At 38.2% G+C, this 20969-nt stretch overlaps 2 protein-coding genes across 3 annotated transcripts; both read right to left on the bottom strand.

The window, feature by feature from the left end:
* Positions 1-416: 416 nt before the first annotated feature.
* On the bottom strand, positions 417-9839 carry igfbp7 (insulin-like growth factor binding protein 7). Its single transcript, XM_034309817.2, has 5 exons — positions 9337-9839; positions 7941-8050; positions 5231-5338; positions 3808-3934; positions 417-1172 (listed from the first exon to the last, which is right to left on the bottom strand). The coding sequence occupies exons 1-5, from the start codon at positions 9761-9763 to the stop codon at positions 1150-1152; spliced, it is 795 nt and encodes a 264-aa protein (XP_034165708.2). The 5' UTR covers positions 9764-9839; the 3' UTR covers positions 417-1149.
* Positions 9840-10967: 1128 nt separating this feature from the next.
* On the bottom strand, positions 10968-20968 carry LOC113546919 (cytochrome c oxidase assembly protein COX18, mitochondrial). Of its 2 annotated transcripts, XR_008303306.1 has the most exons (8): positions 20797-20968; positions 19393-19798; positions 16197-16297; positions 15190-15344; positions 14579-14694; positions 13751-13858; positions 12798-12926; positions 11224-11362 (listed from the first exon to the last, which is right to left on the bottom strand). XR_008303306.1 is itself a non-coding variant. In XM_026947043.3 (7 exons), exons 1-7 carry the CDS (start codon positions 20814-20816, stop codon positions 11195-11197), a joined length of 1074 nt encoding a protein of 357 aa, XP_026802844.3. In that variant the 5' UTR covers positions 20817-20968; the 3' UTR covers positions 10968-11194. The 2 variants fall into 2 exon arrangements, 1 of the variants encoding a protein (XP_026802844.3); XM_026947043.3 differs by lacking the exon at positions 12798-12926 and having other exon boundaries at positions 10968-11362.
* Between the last annotated feature and the right edge of the window lies 1 nt (position 20969).

The following is a 20969-nucleotide window of genomic DNA, read 5'->3' as shown; positions in this document are numbered from 1 at the left end:
CTCAAACTGAGAGACACACACACACTGTAAGACCTGCTTACTTACCCAGTGAGCCACCAGCACTTTGAGATGCAACTGCTTTTCTTGAGAAAGTTTAATTTTTTACTTTGCATCACCGCTACACAGAGTTACACTTATAAAGACAAGCTAAAGCAAGGCTTGAACCATTGAGTCTCAGCATAAACAACCTGCGTATTACCCCACCGAGCCACGAGAGCAGGCAGGAAACAGCATGTAGCCCTGTAGTGTGATGTTCATTTGCGTGTAACTCACTAGCTTTAAAAGCTCTATACTGTATAGCTACTAATGTTTCTGATCAGGATGAAAAAGGTGGTGAGAAAGTAGGATTTATACAAACAACACTCAGTTCATCAGCTAATCATCAGAGACAGCGCATAAATTGATCTTAAACCACGTCACTTCATAAACTCTTTATTCGTACGTGAAAATATGACATTTAAACAAGTGCATTAGTTGATCATAATTGTGTGGAAAATTATATTTAAATGTTTCATAAAAAAAATGTAGCTTTAGAACCATCTCTCTCTCTCTCTCTCTCTCTCTAGATATATATATATATATATATATATATCATCAGAGTCATCAGAATGACTCCAAAAACAACTTTCACACTCTGGCTTTTTGCACATACAGCTTTCCAAACGTTAAGTAACACAAAACTTGGTAGACATTAGTGTTACACACCGTGTCGCATTCTTACTTTGGATAATATCACTGGAGCTCCTGGTCTCCAAAACACTTAGCTGTTGCGAGCACACGATGTACTCGAAGACAACAGAAACACAAATAGATTTTATCTAATAACTAGGAACAAGAGGACACGAGCTCGGAGATTTATCTCTCTCGATTGCAATCTCCTGATTAGTGTGTCAGAAGTTACTGAGAAAAGGATATGGATAAAACAGGATATGTGTGTGTGTGTGTGTGTGTGTGTGTGAGAGAGATGTCAGAATGCAGATAAATTTTAGAGGATAGTCACGTCTAACCTGGGTGATTTTAATGTGCAATGTCACAGGTGTGTGTGTGTGTGTGTGTGGGTGTGTGTGTGTGTTATACAGTAGTGTGTAGATGATCTCTGTCCGATCCCAGTCCTGATCTTGCAGTTGGTGGCATCAACACACGCCCTTCTTACAGCTCATCATCCTGGACCTCTACACACACACACACACACACACACACACACAAAACCCAACAACAATTCATCAACCACAGCAGCCTCAGATTGGTTGTTCAGCATTTATCAGTTGCTCTGCAATTTTTTATTAATCAAAGAATATACATCCTTCTATTTTTATCCATTTATAGTTACATTCAATAACAACTTCCTGTTATCCACTTACATTATAGCAGCTATGAACATTTGTTCCCTCTCTCTCGAAATGTCAGTGTTTTGGATTCTGTGTACTTTCTCTGCTCTGCTTCTGCACACTGAACAATCCTTATTAACATGGTCTGACCAATCAGAGTGCACAGAGCACAAACGACCTGACCAATGGGAACACGGAGATGCAGTCAAAGGGGCAGAGTTTTGGCTTTAAAAGCTGCGTACTGGGGTCTTCAGGGACTTTTTGCTTGTTTGTGCTAGACTTTGCTACTATTGGTGAGTTGTTTGATGGTATTCTTGTTAGTGTTGCTCCTTCCTGCTGTCGTTAGTGAAGGTGTGTAGGCTAGCTCATCTTTGGGGTTAGCACTAACTGTTGGTTTGTTTGTTCTTTGTGTGGTAGCTTCTCTCTTACGCTAACTCTCTTGGTGTGAGAGCAGGTAAGACTGCATGTATGTATATATCATGTAGCTCAAGGGTGTGTTGAGTGGGCTGGACCAAAAAAAAACCTCTTAAATGTGTGTATTAGCTCTTACTGATCAGTTACATTCTCAGTGTGCAAATGGCATGAACAACTAAAAACAAACACTAATTCATTAAATCTACTCACTTGTCTCGCATAAGTATTTATTCCCTTGAACTTGAACTGGGATTTTCTCTGAATTTGGGAATTTCTTGCTTGCTAATGAAGATTTATGTATCTGTAGCATGTTTTATAAGTAGTATAGTTCACAGCTGAGTTTATTGCTTTCTACTGATTCTGTCCCTGACCTGGATCTAATCTGAGCTGTCAATGCTATGAGGGGGAGTCAAATGAAATCCTTAATTATTTGCAATAAACACAATTTTTAGAGAAACTTCAAATGAGTATCAAGCACATTAGGTTTCAGGAAGCAGTATTGGGGGCTACTGAGAATAATAACCCAGCTGTATGTGTTTACTTTCTTAAATTGCAGCTACAATTTAAATGAACTATTTCTCAAATTTGCCACATTAAGGTTTTTATGTCTCACCCTTGTACTAGGAGGCATAATGAAGCAAAGTCCAGGCCAGACCATAATAAACTCTGCTTCTGATGAAATGTTAATGTGTTAAATCTGACCCACTTGATATTGGACTAAGTGTAGCAATCTATTCTGATGCCTAAAACCTGACCTCTTTAGCTAGTTAAGCTAGTAGCTAGTTAAGTTAAGCTAGGAGCTAGTTAAAAATCTAACTTTTGTAATACTGTTTAGTTTTGGTTATTGTCCTGGGTAGTACTGCCCATGTTCTTTCTCCTAGGTCTACCTGCTTGTCCTGGTTGTACGGTCTTGTATTTGTGGAATTGCAATAAAATCTTTAGTCACACTTCCAAACTCGTCAGTCTCCTCCATCACCAGCTCACACCACCCTTCCAACCCACAACCCTTTAATATCCATCATCTCATGTTTATGGAGAAACCCCAAAGCGCAAACTCCAGTCCTGAAGACTTTCATAAAGTTACGGCTTTACCTCTGACTGCCGTGATGCGGGCACAAGTGTCCCCTTACTCATAACTCCTAACAATTACACGTACTAAAACTAATACAGCTTTAAATATGGCGTGTATCTGCAGTTCAGGTTCCTACCTATATCCGTTTCTATAGAAACAATTAATATTAAAGCTAATATCATTTGCTTGACATCACTACTATGGTCTGAGATGTTCTAAGAACTTCTGACCAATCAGAACCCAGAATTCAACATTTTAGTATAAAGTGAGAGCAAGCACCTAGTGGTTGTTTATTGGTTTAATTGCAATGTGACCTGTAGTTAGCATGAGACAAAGTAATGCTGAAATACTGCTTAGTAAAATGGCTAAAATTAATATTAAATCCTTAAATGTGATTATTTTACATACACATGCATATGTGTGTTATATTATAAATTAAATCATTTTGATTTGGTGAAAGACAGCAGCTGAAAAGGATCTTGATGTAATCGGTGCCAATCGACCAACACGCATCTAATCAGATAGTCATGGACATGTGCTTTTGCAGGCAGAAGTTGGCATGTTCAGACACGAGCAAAAATGCACACGTGCACACACACCCCAACACGTACACACGATGCTGTCCTGAATCATGAACACCAGAGGTGAAGGATGTGTTTTTCACTCAGCTCCAGCTCTGCAGTCTTTCTTTTAATTTTCCCCAAATTTTCTCAACAGATATTCTTACTGTATTGATTTTTTATAACCGCAGCTCTGACAGTAGTGCAGCTGCACATCATAGCACATTCATTATATGAATTTGCTTGTTCTAATATATTATCATTTCTATAGAAACAGTGGATTTTTAAAAGTTATGGAAGGAGTCTCCAGTGTTGGCACTTTGTAACAAGTAAAGCAGTAAATTTTCAACATGTGTATGTTGTTTATAACTGCTATCATCTAAGTGAGAAGTTAGCATTAATGCTATAGTAATAATTAAACCTGGCACCTCACCCTTTTTGGAGGGAATGTCATTGATGGAGTCGACCACATGGATGGCGCCCGTGGCTGAGGCTTCACCCTTGGCGTTGCTGACGTGACACTCGTACGTGCCCGCTACATCCTTGGTCAGAGGGAAGATCTGAAACACACCGTTATCCATCTTCAAGACGTACTATATGCTGCTTTTCAATGTCATTTTTACAACCATGTCAGAAAAATACTGCTGATGTAGGAATGGACTCTTTTTTTTTTTTTTTTTTTTTTTTTTTTTTTTTTTTTTCCCAAAATCTTCAAAAGGAAAAAATGGATACATTAATGCAAATGAATACACTCACATTTGCATGGATCAATCACATCTCTCTCACTCATTCACTATTTTACCTCTTACATTCACTCACCACTCCTTCACATAACGCATTCACACATTCAATACTTTATCTCACATTTGCACAAAACACTCTCATTCACACAAAATGCTACAATTCATACATTACCTCTTACATTCATGCAAAACACTCTCACATTCAAGCAAAACTCCAGATTACATTCTTACATTCACACAACACTCCCAAGTGTACTACTTCCCACTCTCAACATATTCGCACACAACACTCACATTCACACAACTTACATTTCCACAAAACACGCAGACATTACACATTCACAGAAACCCATACGAAAACTCCCATTTGCACAAAACTCTGATTTACTACTTTACCTCTCACTTTCACATAAATCACTCACATTCACCATTTTTTACATTTTACATTTCACAAACAAAACACACTCTCACAAACTGGGCCCTCATTCACATAATGAATAAGTGTGTATGTGTTGGTTAATGTTTTTCATTTTCTGCGTGAGGGAACAGAAGTCTGATTAATTGCTCTAGTGGCAGAAATGCTACGACATTAAAATAAACAGACTTTGTGCAGACTTTTTGTGGGGATCACTAAGTGTCACGGCATCAACTGTGCACGAATTTAGACCACAGGAAAATCATATGCAACCTAAACTTAACTCAGCACCAACACAGACCCGGGCTGTACATCAGTAGGAAAATAGCAAGCCTTTTTTTTTTTCCTCACGTGCATTGTTGCTCAGTAAACAAGACTAAAACAGGAAATCCTCCAGACATCAATGCTCTAACCTTTGAAACAATAAACAAGGAATTTCTTCTATATAAATAGAAATGACAAACACGTTTCCTTCCTAATGTTCAAAAATAAAAATTTTTATCAGTATACGGTTATAAAAAATTTTCTAGACAAAATATTATGTAGTGGGAAAATGGCTGTCAGTGTTAGCAATTGTATTTGCTTCATATGTTTCCTAGATTTTTATAGCAATATAATTATAAGATTTCTTGTAAAAGCCACAAAAATTAGGGTTAATTATCAATATTGTAGGAAATAATACAGATTAACAGACTCACCAGCACCCATCCGGTGACCTCGTGCTTCTCGGGGCCTCCTCGCACCTGGACGGCGAGGTTGTCTTGGTCTCCGGGGAGCATCTGAGAGAACTTCTTATTGTCCATGACCTACAGTGAGGCGACGAGCGATTGAGAGAACCAAAGCTCAGCACTGATATGATCTGTCTTCCTTAAATAACAAATACTACACATTAAAGATAACTATAAACAAATGAAATGATGTGTATGATGTATTGTTCTTTAATAAATAAATAAATAATTGCTAGCACTGCCAAATTCTCGTGGTTTAACAGGAATAAAACACTTGCTGTCATGCTGTTATAGGAAATGAATCAACTTCGAGGTGACTCTGATTCACTGCTACACTCTGGTGTTGATTGTTTTTCTATAACAGCACATCCCGAAGTGTTTTATTCCTCTTGTACCACAGCAATTTTCAGTGAAGTACTTAATGAGGTGATGCTTATGTATTTATTTATTTATTTTTAAAGGAGAACCTTCAGGACGGAAGAACATGGGAACAAGATGCAGTTTGTCTTACGAACTTTTGAAAACTGAGGGAAAAAATGTAACTTGTGGATGCTACTTGTTTTGTGGATGTTCCACAACATGGGATGTAGCTATAAATGGATAAAAACTATGACAGAAAATCATAATCGTTGGCAAAGTGCTGTGGTATAAGAGGAATAAAACACTTAGTGATGTCCTGTTATAAGAAAATAATCAAATCTGGGGTGGTATCGGTAACTCTGCTTCATCCTACCCCCCCATCACTGATTATTTGTCTATAACAGCATGACACAGTGATTTATTCCTTATTTATTTCACTGCTTCCAGTACATCTCGTGATCCATATACATACGCTTCCCACTTTTTTAGGTTTTCTTCCACAAAAATGTAAAATGAATAATTATTAATTGTCTATGTTGTTTTTAATGAAATAAATAAATACAAATGTAATGTTTTTTCTATTTGTGGCTCGTTGCACATGAATTCTAAAGCTCTATCCAGGGTTTTAATCCTCTTCATATTGGCTCGTCACTAAAATGCCTCCTCATTCAGGACTCCTCCAGAAAACTGGGCAATACGTCTCTGAGGATGTGTGTGTGTGTGTGTTCTGTGTAAAAGGATGCACACCGTTATGAATAACGCCATGTGGAAACAATACAGCCGGAAAACAAGGAAGGAATTCGGGAGAGGAAGCATTTCATCAAACACGGTATCTGCTCTCAGAGGCGTTTAACGCTTCAGAGCAAACATCCTCAACAGAAATCTCTCGGCTCTTAGACTAAAACCTGGACTTCCTGTTCACTAGTATCCCCAACATACAGGCTAACAAATGACTGAGCAAACGTCCTAATGACAAAACTAGCATTATACAGAACACGCTAATCTACAAATTCACATTTTTACAGGTCTAAACAGCCTAAGAATTAGCATCAGAGTACTCAGGCTAAGCATGAACTAGCAAACATTTTACTGAACTGTGTACTTACTTTGGATAGAAGCCAAACAAATCAATGTAAATATAATAAGAGAAACAATTTGTGCATGGGATTATGGACAAAGTTGTCATATCTTTATTGCAATGTCTCAGTTAGCATGTTTCTCTACTCTGTACAGTATAGCAATCAGGCTAAGCAGGAACTAGCATTTAAGAAAACGTGAACTGTGACTTAACACCATGGTAACTAGCATGAACTAGCATTATAGTAAACAGACTAAGCATTAACTAGCTTAACAGATTAAGCATTAACTAGTAATTGGATGTTGGATAAATGTCTGTTTTGGGTTTCCATGTTGTCTTTATACGTTGTGCCAAAGTTGGTAAAGGAACAATTTTTGTAACAAAAAAAGTTTTGACGATATTCTCATTTTAATTTTATAGTTTTTACTTCTGGGGTAAAAACAACAATCAAAAATTTTTGATGATTCATATCTAGGCAAACTTCATCCAATGACTGTCCAATGAAATGCTCTTTAGACTGTATATGCCCCGCCCCCGGGGCGGGTCTTGCTCTACAGGAGTGGCTTGGTAGCAGTAAAGATGGTTTGCGTTTTTGGCTGGCCGTCTTCCCACACACTATTCGCTTTTCCCTCTCCCTCAGACTGAGCGAGAACACGATCCTGAGTAAAAGGCTCACGTTAAACTCTTCGCAGTTCTACATATTTAGCTAGCTCTAGCTAAACTACTGTCAGGTTTGTTTGTATTCAGTGACAATTTGGCATATCGCAAACACTACTGGCCATTTTTTAAGTCAGTCAGACATTTCAATATGACTTCAGAAGGAAATACGTCAACGTACTAAATCAAATCATGGCTAAGAAGCTATTTCACAGAGACTTTATAGTTGGCAGAATGTCTGTTGGCCCAAAAAAATTACATTGATCCATCGTCAGTTTGCAACCTGGGATATGAGCTTAAAAATTATCTTATAAAGTTCTTATATGATCTTATAAAATGACTTTATAGCGCGCTGCATAGCTGCGATTCCTGCTAGTTTGAGTTACGGAATGAGTTTTAGTGAGTTCATTAGTTATCTGACATTTTAACAAAGCTAACTAGCTAACTCGAGTGCTTTGAGATATTAGGCTACATCTCCTGGAATTGATATAATAAACACAACCATGATTTTTTTTGTTTGTTTGTTTGTTTTCTGGAGACCTAGCGTGACATGGCTAAGTTACAGGGTGTGTTTGAGGAGTGTACCTTCCTCCAGCTGAGCACCGGTGTGGGGACGCCGATGGCCTCGCAGCTGAGGAAGACCTGAGCACCGGTGACGTTCCAGACCTGACCCGGACCCGTAACGATCACAGGAGCTGAGAGAGGAGAGAAAAAAAGGTGTGAAAGTTGAAATATAAAAAAGTCTGCTGTAAAACTCAGGTCATGTGGTGTGTGTGTGTGTGTGTGTGTGTGTGTGTGTGCGTGTGCGTGTGTGGATTCACGAATCCTAATCCCATCTGAAAGGATGGAATTTCAGACATGTCTGCTCAGGGAGACGGACCGGGAGCCACTCTATGTGAAAAACAACGGCCCCCGGCTTGCTTACACAACACACTCTCTCTCTCTCTCTCTCTCTCTCTCTCTCTGTGGGTGTGTGTGTGTGTGTGTGTGTCAGTCATGTAAGCTCTCTTAACCTTTTCCATAGCAGTGATATCAATCACTGTGACTCATCTGTGTGGAATCTATTGAATTTGTAAATCCAGGGCTGTCCCTTGTGGACAGAATATTGTGATTATATTGTGATCAGCTGATCAATGAGAGCTGAGAATCATGAATGTATATATTTTTTTCTTAATTCTTCTGAGCTCCCTGAGGGACAGGAAGCGAGGGAGGGCTCGACTGTTTTTAGTCCTGGGGCCTTGGAAACTCTCTGATGAGGATGGAGCTGAAATGTTTTATTTTCTTTCAATTATAACAAATCTACGCTCGAAATCTGGACTAAATAAACAGTGTGGACTTCCGATTTCTGTTTAATGAAGACGCTACTCATAACTGTGTTCAGAAAATGTCCAAGCAGGAGTTACAGAGCAAAAAAGGCTTGGCCAGTTTTTAAAAACATTTTTAAAACAACTTTACCCATTTTTTTTTTAAATACATTTTTTAAAAATTATATTTTATTTAAAATAATCTTATTTAATGAAAACCCTAAAAAACCCACCAAATATATTTTACAACTAGATCATTTCATGAATTATTAATTGTGATGATTTTTAAATAAAATGTAAAAAAAAAAAAAAGTTAGGCATGATGAAAAATTCACATTATAATGTTATAACATTTTAACTAATAACAAAGTTTAGTTTTTTTTATTCTAACATTTTGCTGAATTTTACATTATAGTTTTTTTTAAATTATTTTTCTTAGCCATAAGTTTATTTTAATAACTTAATTTTCAATTAAAAATTTTCTGTCTAAAATTCTATCAGATAAAATTCATGTAAAAAGTGCAATGAAATGCAAGAAAGAAAAGAAACACAAATCAGTAGTTACATGAAGTAAATAAAAGTCTAATGCTGTATAAGTGAATGTTTTATCTTTAGTAGCTTTAGTAGCTTTAGTAGCTTTAGTTCTTCTCACTGCTCAGTGCTTTCACACTCCTCACCTCTGGCACATTTGCCCTTGTTGCGGACTTTAATGCCGGCTTTGTGCTGACGCTCGGCGGACGCGCTCGCGGCTCTCAGCGCGCACACGCTCCTGTACTCCACCCCGTCCGAGCCGCACACCTCGAAGTCGCCGTTCTTGCACACGCACACGCCCGGCTCGGTCTTCTTCTTCTTCAGCTTGTTCTTGTCCTCCAGGGCTTTAACGCACTCGAGACCGGGCGCGCACCGTGTGACCGTGGCACCGCGCACCCCGCACGGCTCTCCCGGTCCGGCGGCGCACAGCTCGCAGCAGCCGCACGCGTCCATCACCCGGAACGCGCATCCCGCAGCCGGCAGCGCGGCGCACGAGCTCGGCTCACAGGGCCCGCAGGAGCGCGGGACAGCAGCGGCGGTCAGAGCCGGGAGAATTAAAACCCACAGCATCATGACTGGAACAGAGCACCGGGGCACGAGCGCGTCGGTAGCGTCGCTGCGCTGATTCTGGTGCTGACGGAGTAGAGACGCAGAGCCGGAGTTCACCCCGCCCCCTGGACACGCCCACTCTCTGCCCACTTTTCAGAATTTGAATATTGGAAATTTGAATTTTATCTCATGTCATCTGAAATTGAATTTCATGGTTTGCAGAATCTGAAATCTGAGATAAAATCCAAAACTGATGCTGCCTTCAAGTTCTGTCAGAAGTATCGTATCTACGCAGTGAGCGAACCTGAACTCGGGAACTCGTCTTTCTTCTCAAGTGTCAAGTTTTCAAGTTTCAATAACATGGATATTTTTGGTAACGGTGCAGTTCATTTTCTTTCAGTATGGAAAAATAAACTTCTTGTCAATGATAATACAAAAACAAACAAACAAACAAACAAACAAACAAAAACAAAACAAAACAAAAGTTCTCTCACACTGTCCAAAACCACTAGAACATACGCTGCCTTCAAGTCCTCCTCAGAAGTTTGTGTGTAAGAGTTCGGAGGTCGTGATTACGCAAATTTATACTGGTGGCTGCCCTGACTGTTTGTTATAGACACACCCCCAACTCAGAAAGTCGGGGCTCACAGAAAAACTTACGACATTTCTGACACGACTTGAAGGCAGCATCACGCCACGTCATAATCACAACCTCCGAACTCCAGCGAGGACTTGAAGAAAGCACAAATTTCAGATCTGAAAATGAATTTCACGCTTAAGTGTTTATGACTTCAATCCAACAATTCAAAATGAATTACACGTAAAATCAATTTCTGAAGAGGATTCAATCTCTCTATTAATTCACAATTTTGCATTCAACTTCAAAATAACATCCGGAAGTGAAAATTGTGATAAGTTGCAAAGATGATGGATGTGAGATCTTTCCAGCCAAGATTTACGGGATGAAAAATGTTTCTTGTCTTTTAATATAGCAGATAACAAAACAAACAGTCTAACATCATCCTAACCTCTAAAAACCTTTGGGCTCATTTTGTGGGTTTTTTTTTCCCAATTTATCCATTTTTTCTGTCCATCCCTCCATGACGTCTTTCAAAATTCACTCTGAGCACTCATTTCATAAACTTTAAAAGTTCATAAAGTTTAAATTTTTTAACTTTTTATCCTTTTCCACATACAATATTCACAACTAAAGCGGATGGAAGAGGAGGACAGTGAAGAGAAGAGTTTTTACTCCCACACAAAGTTTACAGGATGGTTTACAAGTCTTTTATAAACATTTCTACCTCAACACCAAAACTGTGCATTCCAGGAATTCGTCAGTCTTTATGTTTACAGTTCGGCTTTCCCGAACGTCCTCCTGGAGAAGAGAAGATAGATGTTGAACTCACAACACTCTGCTGAATCTGACCAACCTACAGTGATTTTTTTTCTGGTTTATTTCATGTATTTGGTGACGAAGGCAGCAGCGATGTCCCTGTAGGGAGTGTGAGAGTCCGAGCGCGATGCTGGGATTCGGCAGAGAGCGCGGATACGTGGAGAACGCAGGAGGAGGTTGTGACCCAGACCGATGCAGCTGGAACTGAGCCAATACAGTGCCATGGACTAGAGCAGAAAAAGAGAGAGGGAGAAAGAGAGAGAAAGAGAAACAGATTTTTTTTTTTTTTTTACATTTTCCAGCTAAACGAGTGCCTGGATAATCCTAGTTCACACTAGCAAGCAACAAAGCGATAAGCGATCGTTCAATTTCTACATACGCGAGCAACATGGAGTTGCGATTTCAGCGATAAAACTCTGTGTCAACTCTGTGGAGATTAAAAAAAGCGAGAAGTCCAAACGCACGATTCCTCAGACCAATCCTATGGCGTGCGTGCTCCGACGTTTCTTTAGTTCCCCACTCACAACTTTAGTTCCTACATGCAATTATAGAGGATATTGTGGTTTCGTGTTATCCGTGTTATCACATACAACGTCTAATTTGAGAATATAATAATTAAAAAAAAAATAAAGCTTGGAAGGATGAATCAGAGATCGTTGGTGCCTCTGGTGAGTGTCCGTAGCTAGTACAGTTAGCTTGAACTGGCCACGCCCACAAGTGACTACAGGAGCAGTCGCGAGACGAACTACAAGCGACACTTGTTACTTGGTTGTGTGAACGCAGCAGGGTAAAACACGATTCCAAAAAACAGATTATCTCAAATTGATCTGAACAAATACCACTCATCGAAAGAACGTAAAAAGAAGAATGAAAGACCTTTTGTTCAGTGTATTCAGAACGTCCTGCTAGCTAACAGGCTAATTCACAGTATAAGAAATCAACACTCAGCTAAAGCCTGACACTAACATGACACACTGATGCAAAACATGACATCTTGCTCTATGTACTAATGCGCTAACTTGACGCTAGAGGTGCCAACATCTACATTTTAGTCTAATGTTTTCTTTTCATGACTTTTTAACCAGGAGATGCCTGAAAGGTACAAAAGTCAAATGTACATTGATAGATTTTATTTCACGTGAATGAGCTCAGAACATTCTCCATTTACCATCATAGCATCTTTTGAAGCAAGAAAACGGACACAAGATATTACAAATGTGAAATAGACGAAAGGGGGCGGGGTTAATATCAGAGAGACCGAAACGTCTACGCAATTGTCGGTCATCTCAGATTTATATGTCGATCAGCTTTTTTTTTAGTGAGGGGAAAAAAGAAAACTGATGCGTATTTCTGAGTGATAACTCGTAGCAGCGTACTACGATGTTAAAAGTTCCTACGCAAAATGCGTAAAAGATGACACGACCGATTTCATTAAAACAGCTGAAATACTTGAAAGTACAATAACTAGACACAACGTCTAGCGTTTTTGCGAACGTGATGCAAACATGACCCTGTTTTGGTGTTTGTTGCTGATTTCGGCTGCTACACGGCTGAAACCCTTAGCCATAACACGAAAGTACAATGATAACATAACCTATCATATAGATAAATGTTTCAGATGTATCAGACGTATCAGACGTATCAGACGTCTTCCCCAGACACCTGCTTTCTCCAGCCGGGGAAAATCAGTCTGAACATCTCTTCTGGCACTCGGCTCTCTTATGTAACGGTACATGAAGACACAACAGTGTCATGGCTGTGATCATGAGGTGGATTTCAGCAGAGATGAAACTGAAAGAGAGAGATAGGAGGAAGTGTGGAATTCAGATGCACAGGGGTTTGATACCATGCATCCATGCTCGAGTCTGTATTTTTTTAAAGAGCGCATTGTAATTTAAAAAAAACATCACAGTATGATGTCATTGGTAATAAGAATGTACTTGATCCTGATATAACGTTAATATCAAAGCTCCGCATATCAACTGATACACAATACTCATACAATACTGACATTTTTCCTGTAGCAGTTTTTTCTTTTTTTACAAGTAAAATAACAAAATCAAAGGTAAACCCGAATGCTCCTGAGGTACGCTGGGAGAACATATAGTAAGGTTATCTACATATATGTAGCTATATGTTCGTAACAAATTTAAAACGTGTTATTTTACACAGAAAAAACTTAACTGTTGATAATTTGATAAATTTTCTGTAAGACGTTTAACATTTAACATGTATGGAAAAAGTCTCCAGTGTCAGAGGTAAAGTTTTCCCGTTTATAGCTATCTGTAGCTACTCTAACGTAAGAGATTGTTTCGTGGACGTTCCAGAACATTAAACATAACTATAAAAGTTTTGTTCTTTAATAAATAACAATTGTCAGCGTTAGCATATCACTGTGGTATAAGAGCAATAAAACACTCGCAGTTATTGCAAAATAACTTTTACACTTTCGGGTGTTGGGCCGCAGAAAAACGTAACTACGTAAAAACTGCGAGAGATGTTTGGTTATGCAGCTGAACGCTAATTTTTGTTTTTGCGCCAAAATATATTTCTACATCCTTTACTGTCCACACACACACACACACACACACACACACATATGACTGATCACTCACAGAAGGTACAGTGGCGGCTAAAGGAATCATGACCAGAGAGATTCCTCTGATGAAGTTGGTCATGTACTTCTGGAACTTTGACTGTTCGAGCTTGCTCAGGGCGTATACCTGCAGAATACCATCACACACACACACACACACACACACACACACACACACACAAACAAACACAGACACAGCATCTTATTCATAACCACACAGCATGACACCTGCACAAACACCTAAACACTGAACATTACTAAACACAAACCCTATTCATGTCACATTAAAAATGTTTGTGTATGATACAGTGTTTAGTGTGACACCATGACCATTTTTATTTTCACAAACTTTTGTCTTTAATTTTATTTTCGTTGTCTTTAACGTTCCAATCTAAACGTACTGCCATTTACTGTGCTATGGCCAAAAAAAGATTTAAAAAAATAAAGAAAAAAAAAAACAGGAATAGGGAAATCCCACCCTTCTCTTAGCTCTATTGTCTAATGAAAATGTGTGTGTGCGTGCGTGTGTGTTTGTGTGTGTGTGTGTGAGATTTCCTCTTGTCCTATTAGTGAGACAAGGATAAAAGCACTTTTTTTCTCCATGACAGAAAAAAATAAAGGAAGACAACACCCAAAATAACTCTTTAAAAATAATTACATTAAAATAAAATAATAATTAACTTGCTCCTTAATTGTAATTATAGATAACTATAATAATTACAATATTAAATTAAATCATGACCTTTCTTAATGGCTTATAATTTGTAATTATATATAATTCTTAGAAATCTGGGTAACATGTTATATTACATGTTATATGCGCGCGCGTCTGTGACGTGGTTCTCACCTCAGTGATGAGCAGGTTGATGAGGCCCAGAGACACGGGGATGATCCAGGTGGAGTCCGGTACCGTGAGGTCCGGAAACCAGAGAGCGCCACCTGATGCCAGCTGCTGCTGCAATCCTACACACACACACACACACACACACACACACACACACACCCCAACATGCTCATCAGGTTACACTTCATTTCTACAAATCCCAAGCAATTCCAAAAAATTAGAAAAGTCAAACATTAAACACACTTATACACAGATTAATGTTCGATATATAAAATGGCCGAGTGCAACAAAGTGGAATGTTCCAGGTGTTAGCTAAGGTTTAGCATGACAAGAGAAAAAAAGAATTTTACAAGAATTTTACACTGGTGCATTATGGGTAAGATATGTACTATCCAAGGCACATAATTGATCTGCAGATTATTTAGACAACACTACAAAATGGCCGCCCCCCCATCGCCCCCCCCACTCATAAAAAAGGACTACATGGTAAAGCTTTACCCCAAATTAGCCCCACCCACTGTACTTAGAAATGTAATAAATTCAAGCACGTTAATTATTTATATAATGATTTATACTTTACCCCGCACACACAGAGCCCACAGGAAATGATTTACCAGACGGGATGATGCTGATGTTACGCAGGGCGAGAGAGATGCACACCCACATGGGCAACTGCACCCAGACGAGCAAACTGGCCTTGAATGGGTGGCAGTTGTCCCTCACGTACAGCTCAGACACGATCCGCCGCAGATTCTTCTTAAAATGGTACCTGTATATTAATAAACTCTGAAATAAAACTGTTTCACGATATGCGGTATTAAACGAAATATATTTCAGACACAATCCAAATATTTCTGATCAGACATTCTGAATTGAATTGAATTCTCATGGTTAACGTCAGCTAGCTAAACACTATATGAATTCGAGAAGCAAATACTAGCTAGTACTAGCTACTTACTAGCTATTACTAGTAATTACTAGCACAAGTAAAGTAGCTAGCATTAATTCTTGTGGTTGAATTTAGCTAACCAGTATAACACAACCTGACAAACAGCGCACGTCATTTCTAGCTAGCATTAGTTATTCAATTTATATAACGCAACCTGACAGACAGCACAAGTAATTACTAGCTAGCATTCTGATGGTTACATTTATCTAGTCCACACAACACAACCTGACAGACTGTGTAATTACTGGCTAGAATTTGTGCTACAGATTACATTAAGCTAGCTAACACAACCTGACAGACAGCATAAGTAAATATTAGCCAACAATTTAATGGTTAAATTTATCTAGTCCATGCAACACAACCTGACAGACTGCGTAATTACTACATAGAATTAGTTATAGCTAGCTAACACAACCTGACCGAATGCGTCATTTATTATAGCTAGCTAACTATGTTAGTCAGTTTACTCGTTGATTTAAAAGCTAATCGTACAAAAAATGGCCACTTATGCTTTTCAGCAAGCTGAGAAACTAGCAAGCTAGTGCACAGCTAGTGCACAGTGGGTTAAAAACTAATAATAATAATAATAATAATAATAATAATGATAATCATTTATCATGGTTTCAGACATCATCATAATAATCGTCATATGACGCTCGAGTGTGTTCTTACCTGCACGTTTTCTCGGACCAGCCCTTCTCCTTGGCCCTGAAGGAGATCTCGTAGCGTAGCCGTTGTGCTAACTCTGCTATTTCCTTCTGCAAGGCTTCAATCTGGCTGAGACAAAGACGATCCCGCAGTTATTCACGACCCATTTTACTGATCCGGAATCAACTCACAAGCACACGCTTCTAATGCAAGGTCAGCAATAAAATAAAAACAAAATCTCACTGATCTGAAATCAGCTCAATGACGTGTTTATTAGAGCACTTGCTAAGTCGCAAAACGCCGAGCACTGATCCCAGATCAACGCTAACAACTCAACGATATAATGTTAACAATGAAAATCAAACGTTTTCTATATCAATAAATCAACATTTAAGCTATTTTCGATAAAAACTGTCACGTTCTATTAGTTAATAGTAAAGTTCACATGCTGATATGTTATTGTTTCTATAGCAACAGCACGATCACAAGGCCATATAACGTAAAACTAAGAATAAACAGTGTTATTTAACAAAAATGGAAAAAAACATGTATAATTGTTGATATAGTGACTTTTTCTCTAAAGAGATGTTTAGTTAACATTTATGGAAGGAGTCTCCAGTGTCAGCGTGATATAACAAGCTGCGTTTTCTTGTCTTGAACAACTAGCTATGCTATAACGTAACATTCATGGACGTTTGACAATATTAAATGTAACTTTAAAAGGATAAAAAGTACATCATTCTTGAATAAATACAACATTTTAATTGCAAGTAAATTACTGTTGTATAAGAGGAATAAAACACTTCAGGACAGGGAAATAATCTTCTTCGGGGTAGTCATGGTAACTCTACTTCATCACACCACACTGTTGTTTATTATTTTCCTACAACAGCATGACACCGAGTGTTTTATTCTGCTTACGTGGTGACAATTTTCCAACAATTTTACTCTCTTAAATAATTTGAAAGAATTAATTACAATATAAAAAAATGACCTACAAGGCAAAAAAACCCCCCAAAAAATCCAGAATCCCAGATTAACTGCATTTTCCACAGAAATGTGACCCGTGACTCTTGAGCGCTTTTTGAACGAAGGTCAAGAGCGAGAGATTAAAACCAGCAACGTCGACGTGGGAAGAAACCAGCGGCTGGGAGAAGTTTGATTGTGAGAACACAGACTGAAACACAGACTCCTCTGTGAGTCATAAGATGATGTATGAAAAAAAGAAATCAGGAAAGAGTCTTTAACACATAAACAGTGCAGATGTTTAGGATGAGATGGAGATAAACATTTTATTCACCGATCGTCAGAGCAGAAGCCTGTGTGTGTGTGTGAACCCTCGGACTGTTTACTTCACTCAGGCACAGATATTCACCACAAGGTCAGCAGATCATTTCCGGGGATGAAAAAAAAAAAACAACACTGTAGTCGTATTAAGGCTAGATCTCTCCCAGACGGGGGACGAGAACATGCGAGGGAGGGAATGAAACAGTTTTCTACAAAACATGGAGACTGAGAACGAGTCAAATCAGGAGAAGGATCGGTCTGTCGTAGGTGTATCCAATAAAAAAAAAAAAATCCAATCCTACATCTGTTTCACACTTTATGGATACTTGTGAAAGACATTGCCATGGTTACGATCACTAGGTCAAATGGCTATGTGAATTGTAGTATAAGTCACAATCATTTTTGAATCATTTTGAATCATTTTTGAATCAGTTGAATCATTTTGGAATCATGTAAAATGATTCAACTCAGCTATGATTCATTATATTGATATGATTCAATTGATTCAGTTTGTAAAGCTTAGAGCACTTCTCATGTTTCTGATATTGAGTTCATTGCGAATATTATATACATAAGTATCCCTAAATGTATTTTTTATAGACTTTACCTCAAAAATAAGCATCTTTAGGTCAAGACAAGGATATTAAGCTCTATGCCATTATTACGCATCCAACATTTTTTTCTTTCTTCTATAAAGCTAATCCTAATTTCCTTCCTAATTCTTTGCTACTTCACACCCATTAGGTCCATTGTGACATTATATATAAGCCTACTTGTTTCTGAGTTATTGAGGTTTGAATTAAAGCGCTTCAAATCAACTGACCAGTCAAACAGTGTAATAACTACAAGAACTCACTAATAACCATCATAATTTTGATAAAGGGCTGTGATGTGATCTCCATCACGGTAACTAAATAAAAGCTCACTGACTCCCTGGCTTTGCTTCACAGAACTCTAGTTTGAGAGAAAAACAAGTTTAAAAAAAAAAGACAAAACTGAGCAGGTTTTTTTTTTTTTTTTTAAAGGAGGCCAGGGTAAATTCAGGGCCAGAAATATACAAAACAGAAGCCTGAAATGAGAAAACTAGTCAGATCCACTGCATGGCGATTCCACAAATCATGTTTTTTCTAAACTATCTTTGAAATGATGTGATTATGTGAGGTCAAGGAACACCTTTAAAGACTACAACCTGCACCTTTAACTTTCTCATTAAGTGATTATGAAGAATACGTTATGTTCAGAACCATCGGAAGTGAAACATTAACTCTGCAGAGGTTTCCATTCTGAACTAAACGACTTTTGGAAGTTTATTTTCTGAACTAAAGAACTTTAAGGACACTTCATACTTTTACGGCTACGTGATAAGGACAAAAGCCTCATACTGAGATTATATTACTAATATACTCTGCGTGTCTTGCGATATATTTAATCAAACTAACGAACTGGTGATCTGTCATGGTTACATTTAAAGGTGCAACTGTCAATTTTTGGAATTTCTTTCTTGTACAAATATTCTTGAAAATATGTAAAAACATAATAAAAATAACGGTGGCCTGAGCAGAAGTGTATTAAGTGGCTGAGAAAACCCGTCTGGAAAACTGACTTCTGGTCCGGAACGCTTGTTTATGTCTGGATGCGCCTCCTGTCAGTCATTTTATAGAGACTCTACATGACAGACCACTGTAGATCCTGGGGGCGGAGTTTTGTGAATATGGGCGGGAATGAGTGAGTGGGCTCAAGGAATGAAAAAAGTAATTAATATGTCGAACTGTTAGAGACCTAATCTTGAAAAAAAATTGACCTATTGCACCTTTAACCAAAATAAATTGTTTATCAAAATACCAACAGAAAACTTTTTTTTGATACATAAAAAATGTATCGTGCAGGTCTAGACCTTATAAAGCCAGTGTTTATTAAGCATGTGAGACGAGACCTTGGCGATGATGACGGCCTGGTAGACGGCGAGCGGCAGAGTGACGACGGTGCGCAGCGCCAGCGTGGTGCAGATGATCCCCGCCCACCACGGCAGCGCCGTCATCTGCTGGCTGGAGATCAGGAGCTGCTCGGTGACGTGGACTGGAGCGGAATCCGCCACGCTCTCGTACCACCCGGATCCGGACGAGCTCACGTGCCTCACGCTGCACGGCTGCAGGTGCAAAGCTGGCACGAAAGTGATGCATCTAGAGCTGAGAGAGCGAGCAGGTCGGGGTGTTGAGTCTGTCCTGAACACGCCCTGAGAGACGCATCTCGCCTGGGGTTTTACTGTCAGCTGGACACCACGGAAATGTGACCTTAAGCATCCAGGGAAGGAGAGTTTCAAGCGTGTCACGGTCGAGAGCCTGAGAGAAAGAAGACGGATTTACTGTGTTACAACAAGTGTCATATTTTACCTGTCCTCACTGTATTTGTAATATGTGAAGTCACATCACTTCACCACAAGTAGCAAACTGAATTAATTACAGTATAAGTATTTAATTATAATTTTGCTATTTAGTAGGGCTGAACAAAATGACAACATAATATCAATATTGTGATCAATTATATCTCAGCATGCTTTTCTGACGTATTACAAATATCGTGATATCTTCTTATGCAATTTTTTCATGCTTTTAAAAATTAATTTAATTACAAACTGATTGTAATTAACAAAGCAACTAATTTGTTAAAATTACTAGAATCCTACAACTGTAAAATGTTAACATTTTTACAGATTTTTTTCCTTAATCAGTGATAAATTAAAAACAGTAAATAATAATAATAATAATAATAATAATAATGATGATGATGAATGTATTAAATTGAAGAGTAAGTAAGTTATCAAACAGTTGTTGTTTTAATGTAACACTACTGTTTTGCTGGCAGTTTGTGAAAAATATCGACAGACGCCTAATATTACATTTTTTATTTTAATCAATTAATCAGAAAGAATATTCATTAGATTAATTGATTATGAAAATAGTTGATATTTTAATAAAACAAGAAATTCAATAAGAATAAAATACAATATAATCTCTAATACAAATATAGCATTTTAGTATTTTAATAAGTTACCCAGCTTGATTACTATTATTATTATTCTTCCTCTTATTATTATTATTATTATTATATTGTTGTTGTTGTTTGTTTGTTTGTTTGTTTTACAATTACAAAACTAAAAGGCCAGATGCATCAGGCAAACTAAGTGACATTCACAGACCGAATATTAATCCAAACTCCAAACTCCAAATACATTTTTTTCCCTCTGAAATCTCTCTAATATTTAAAATGAGCGCCATCCACAATGACCTAAGCTAGCTCTACAATGCTAACTACTCTAAACAAACAGAAAAATCCTCACCTTCTGACGTTATTCCACATCTTCTACAAAACAAGCGATGACATTCTCTAATCCTTTAATAAACAGCACAATTATTATTATTATTACACATTATTATCTACCACTAACTGACACTTTAGCCCGGTAAATGTCAGTGCAGCATGACAGGTCGGCGACCAGATATGACGCAATTT

Source organism: Pangasianodon hypophthalmus, chromosome 13 (assembly GCF_027358585.1).
Source record: "Pangasianodon hypophthalmus isolate fPanHyp1 chromosome 13, fPanHyp1.pri, whole genome shotgun sequence".
In the NCBI taxonomy this organism is placed as follows: domain Eukaryota; kingdom Metazoa; phylum Chordata; class Actinopteri; order Siluriformes; family Pangasiidae; genus Pangasianodon; species Pangasianodon hypophthalmus.
The sequence above is the reverse complement of the archived record's forward strand: the minus strand, read 5'-3'. Positions and strand labels throughout refer to the sequence as shown.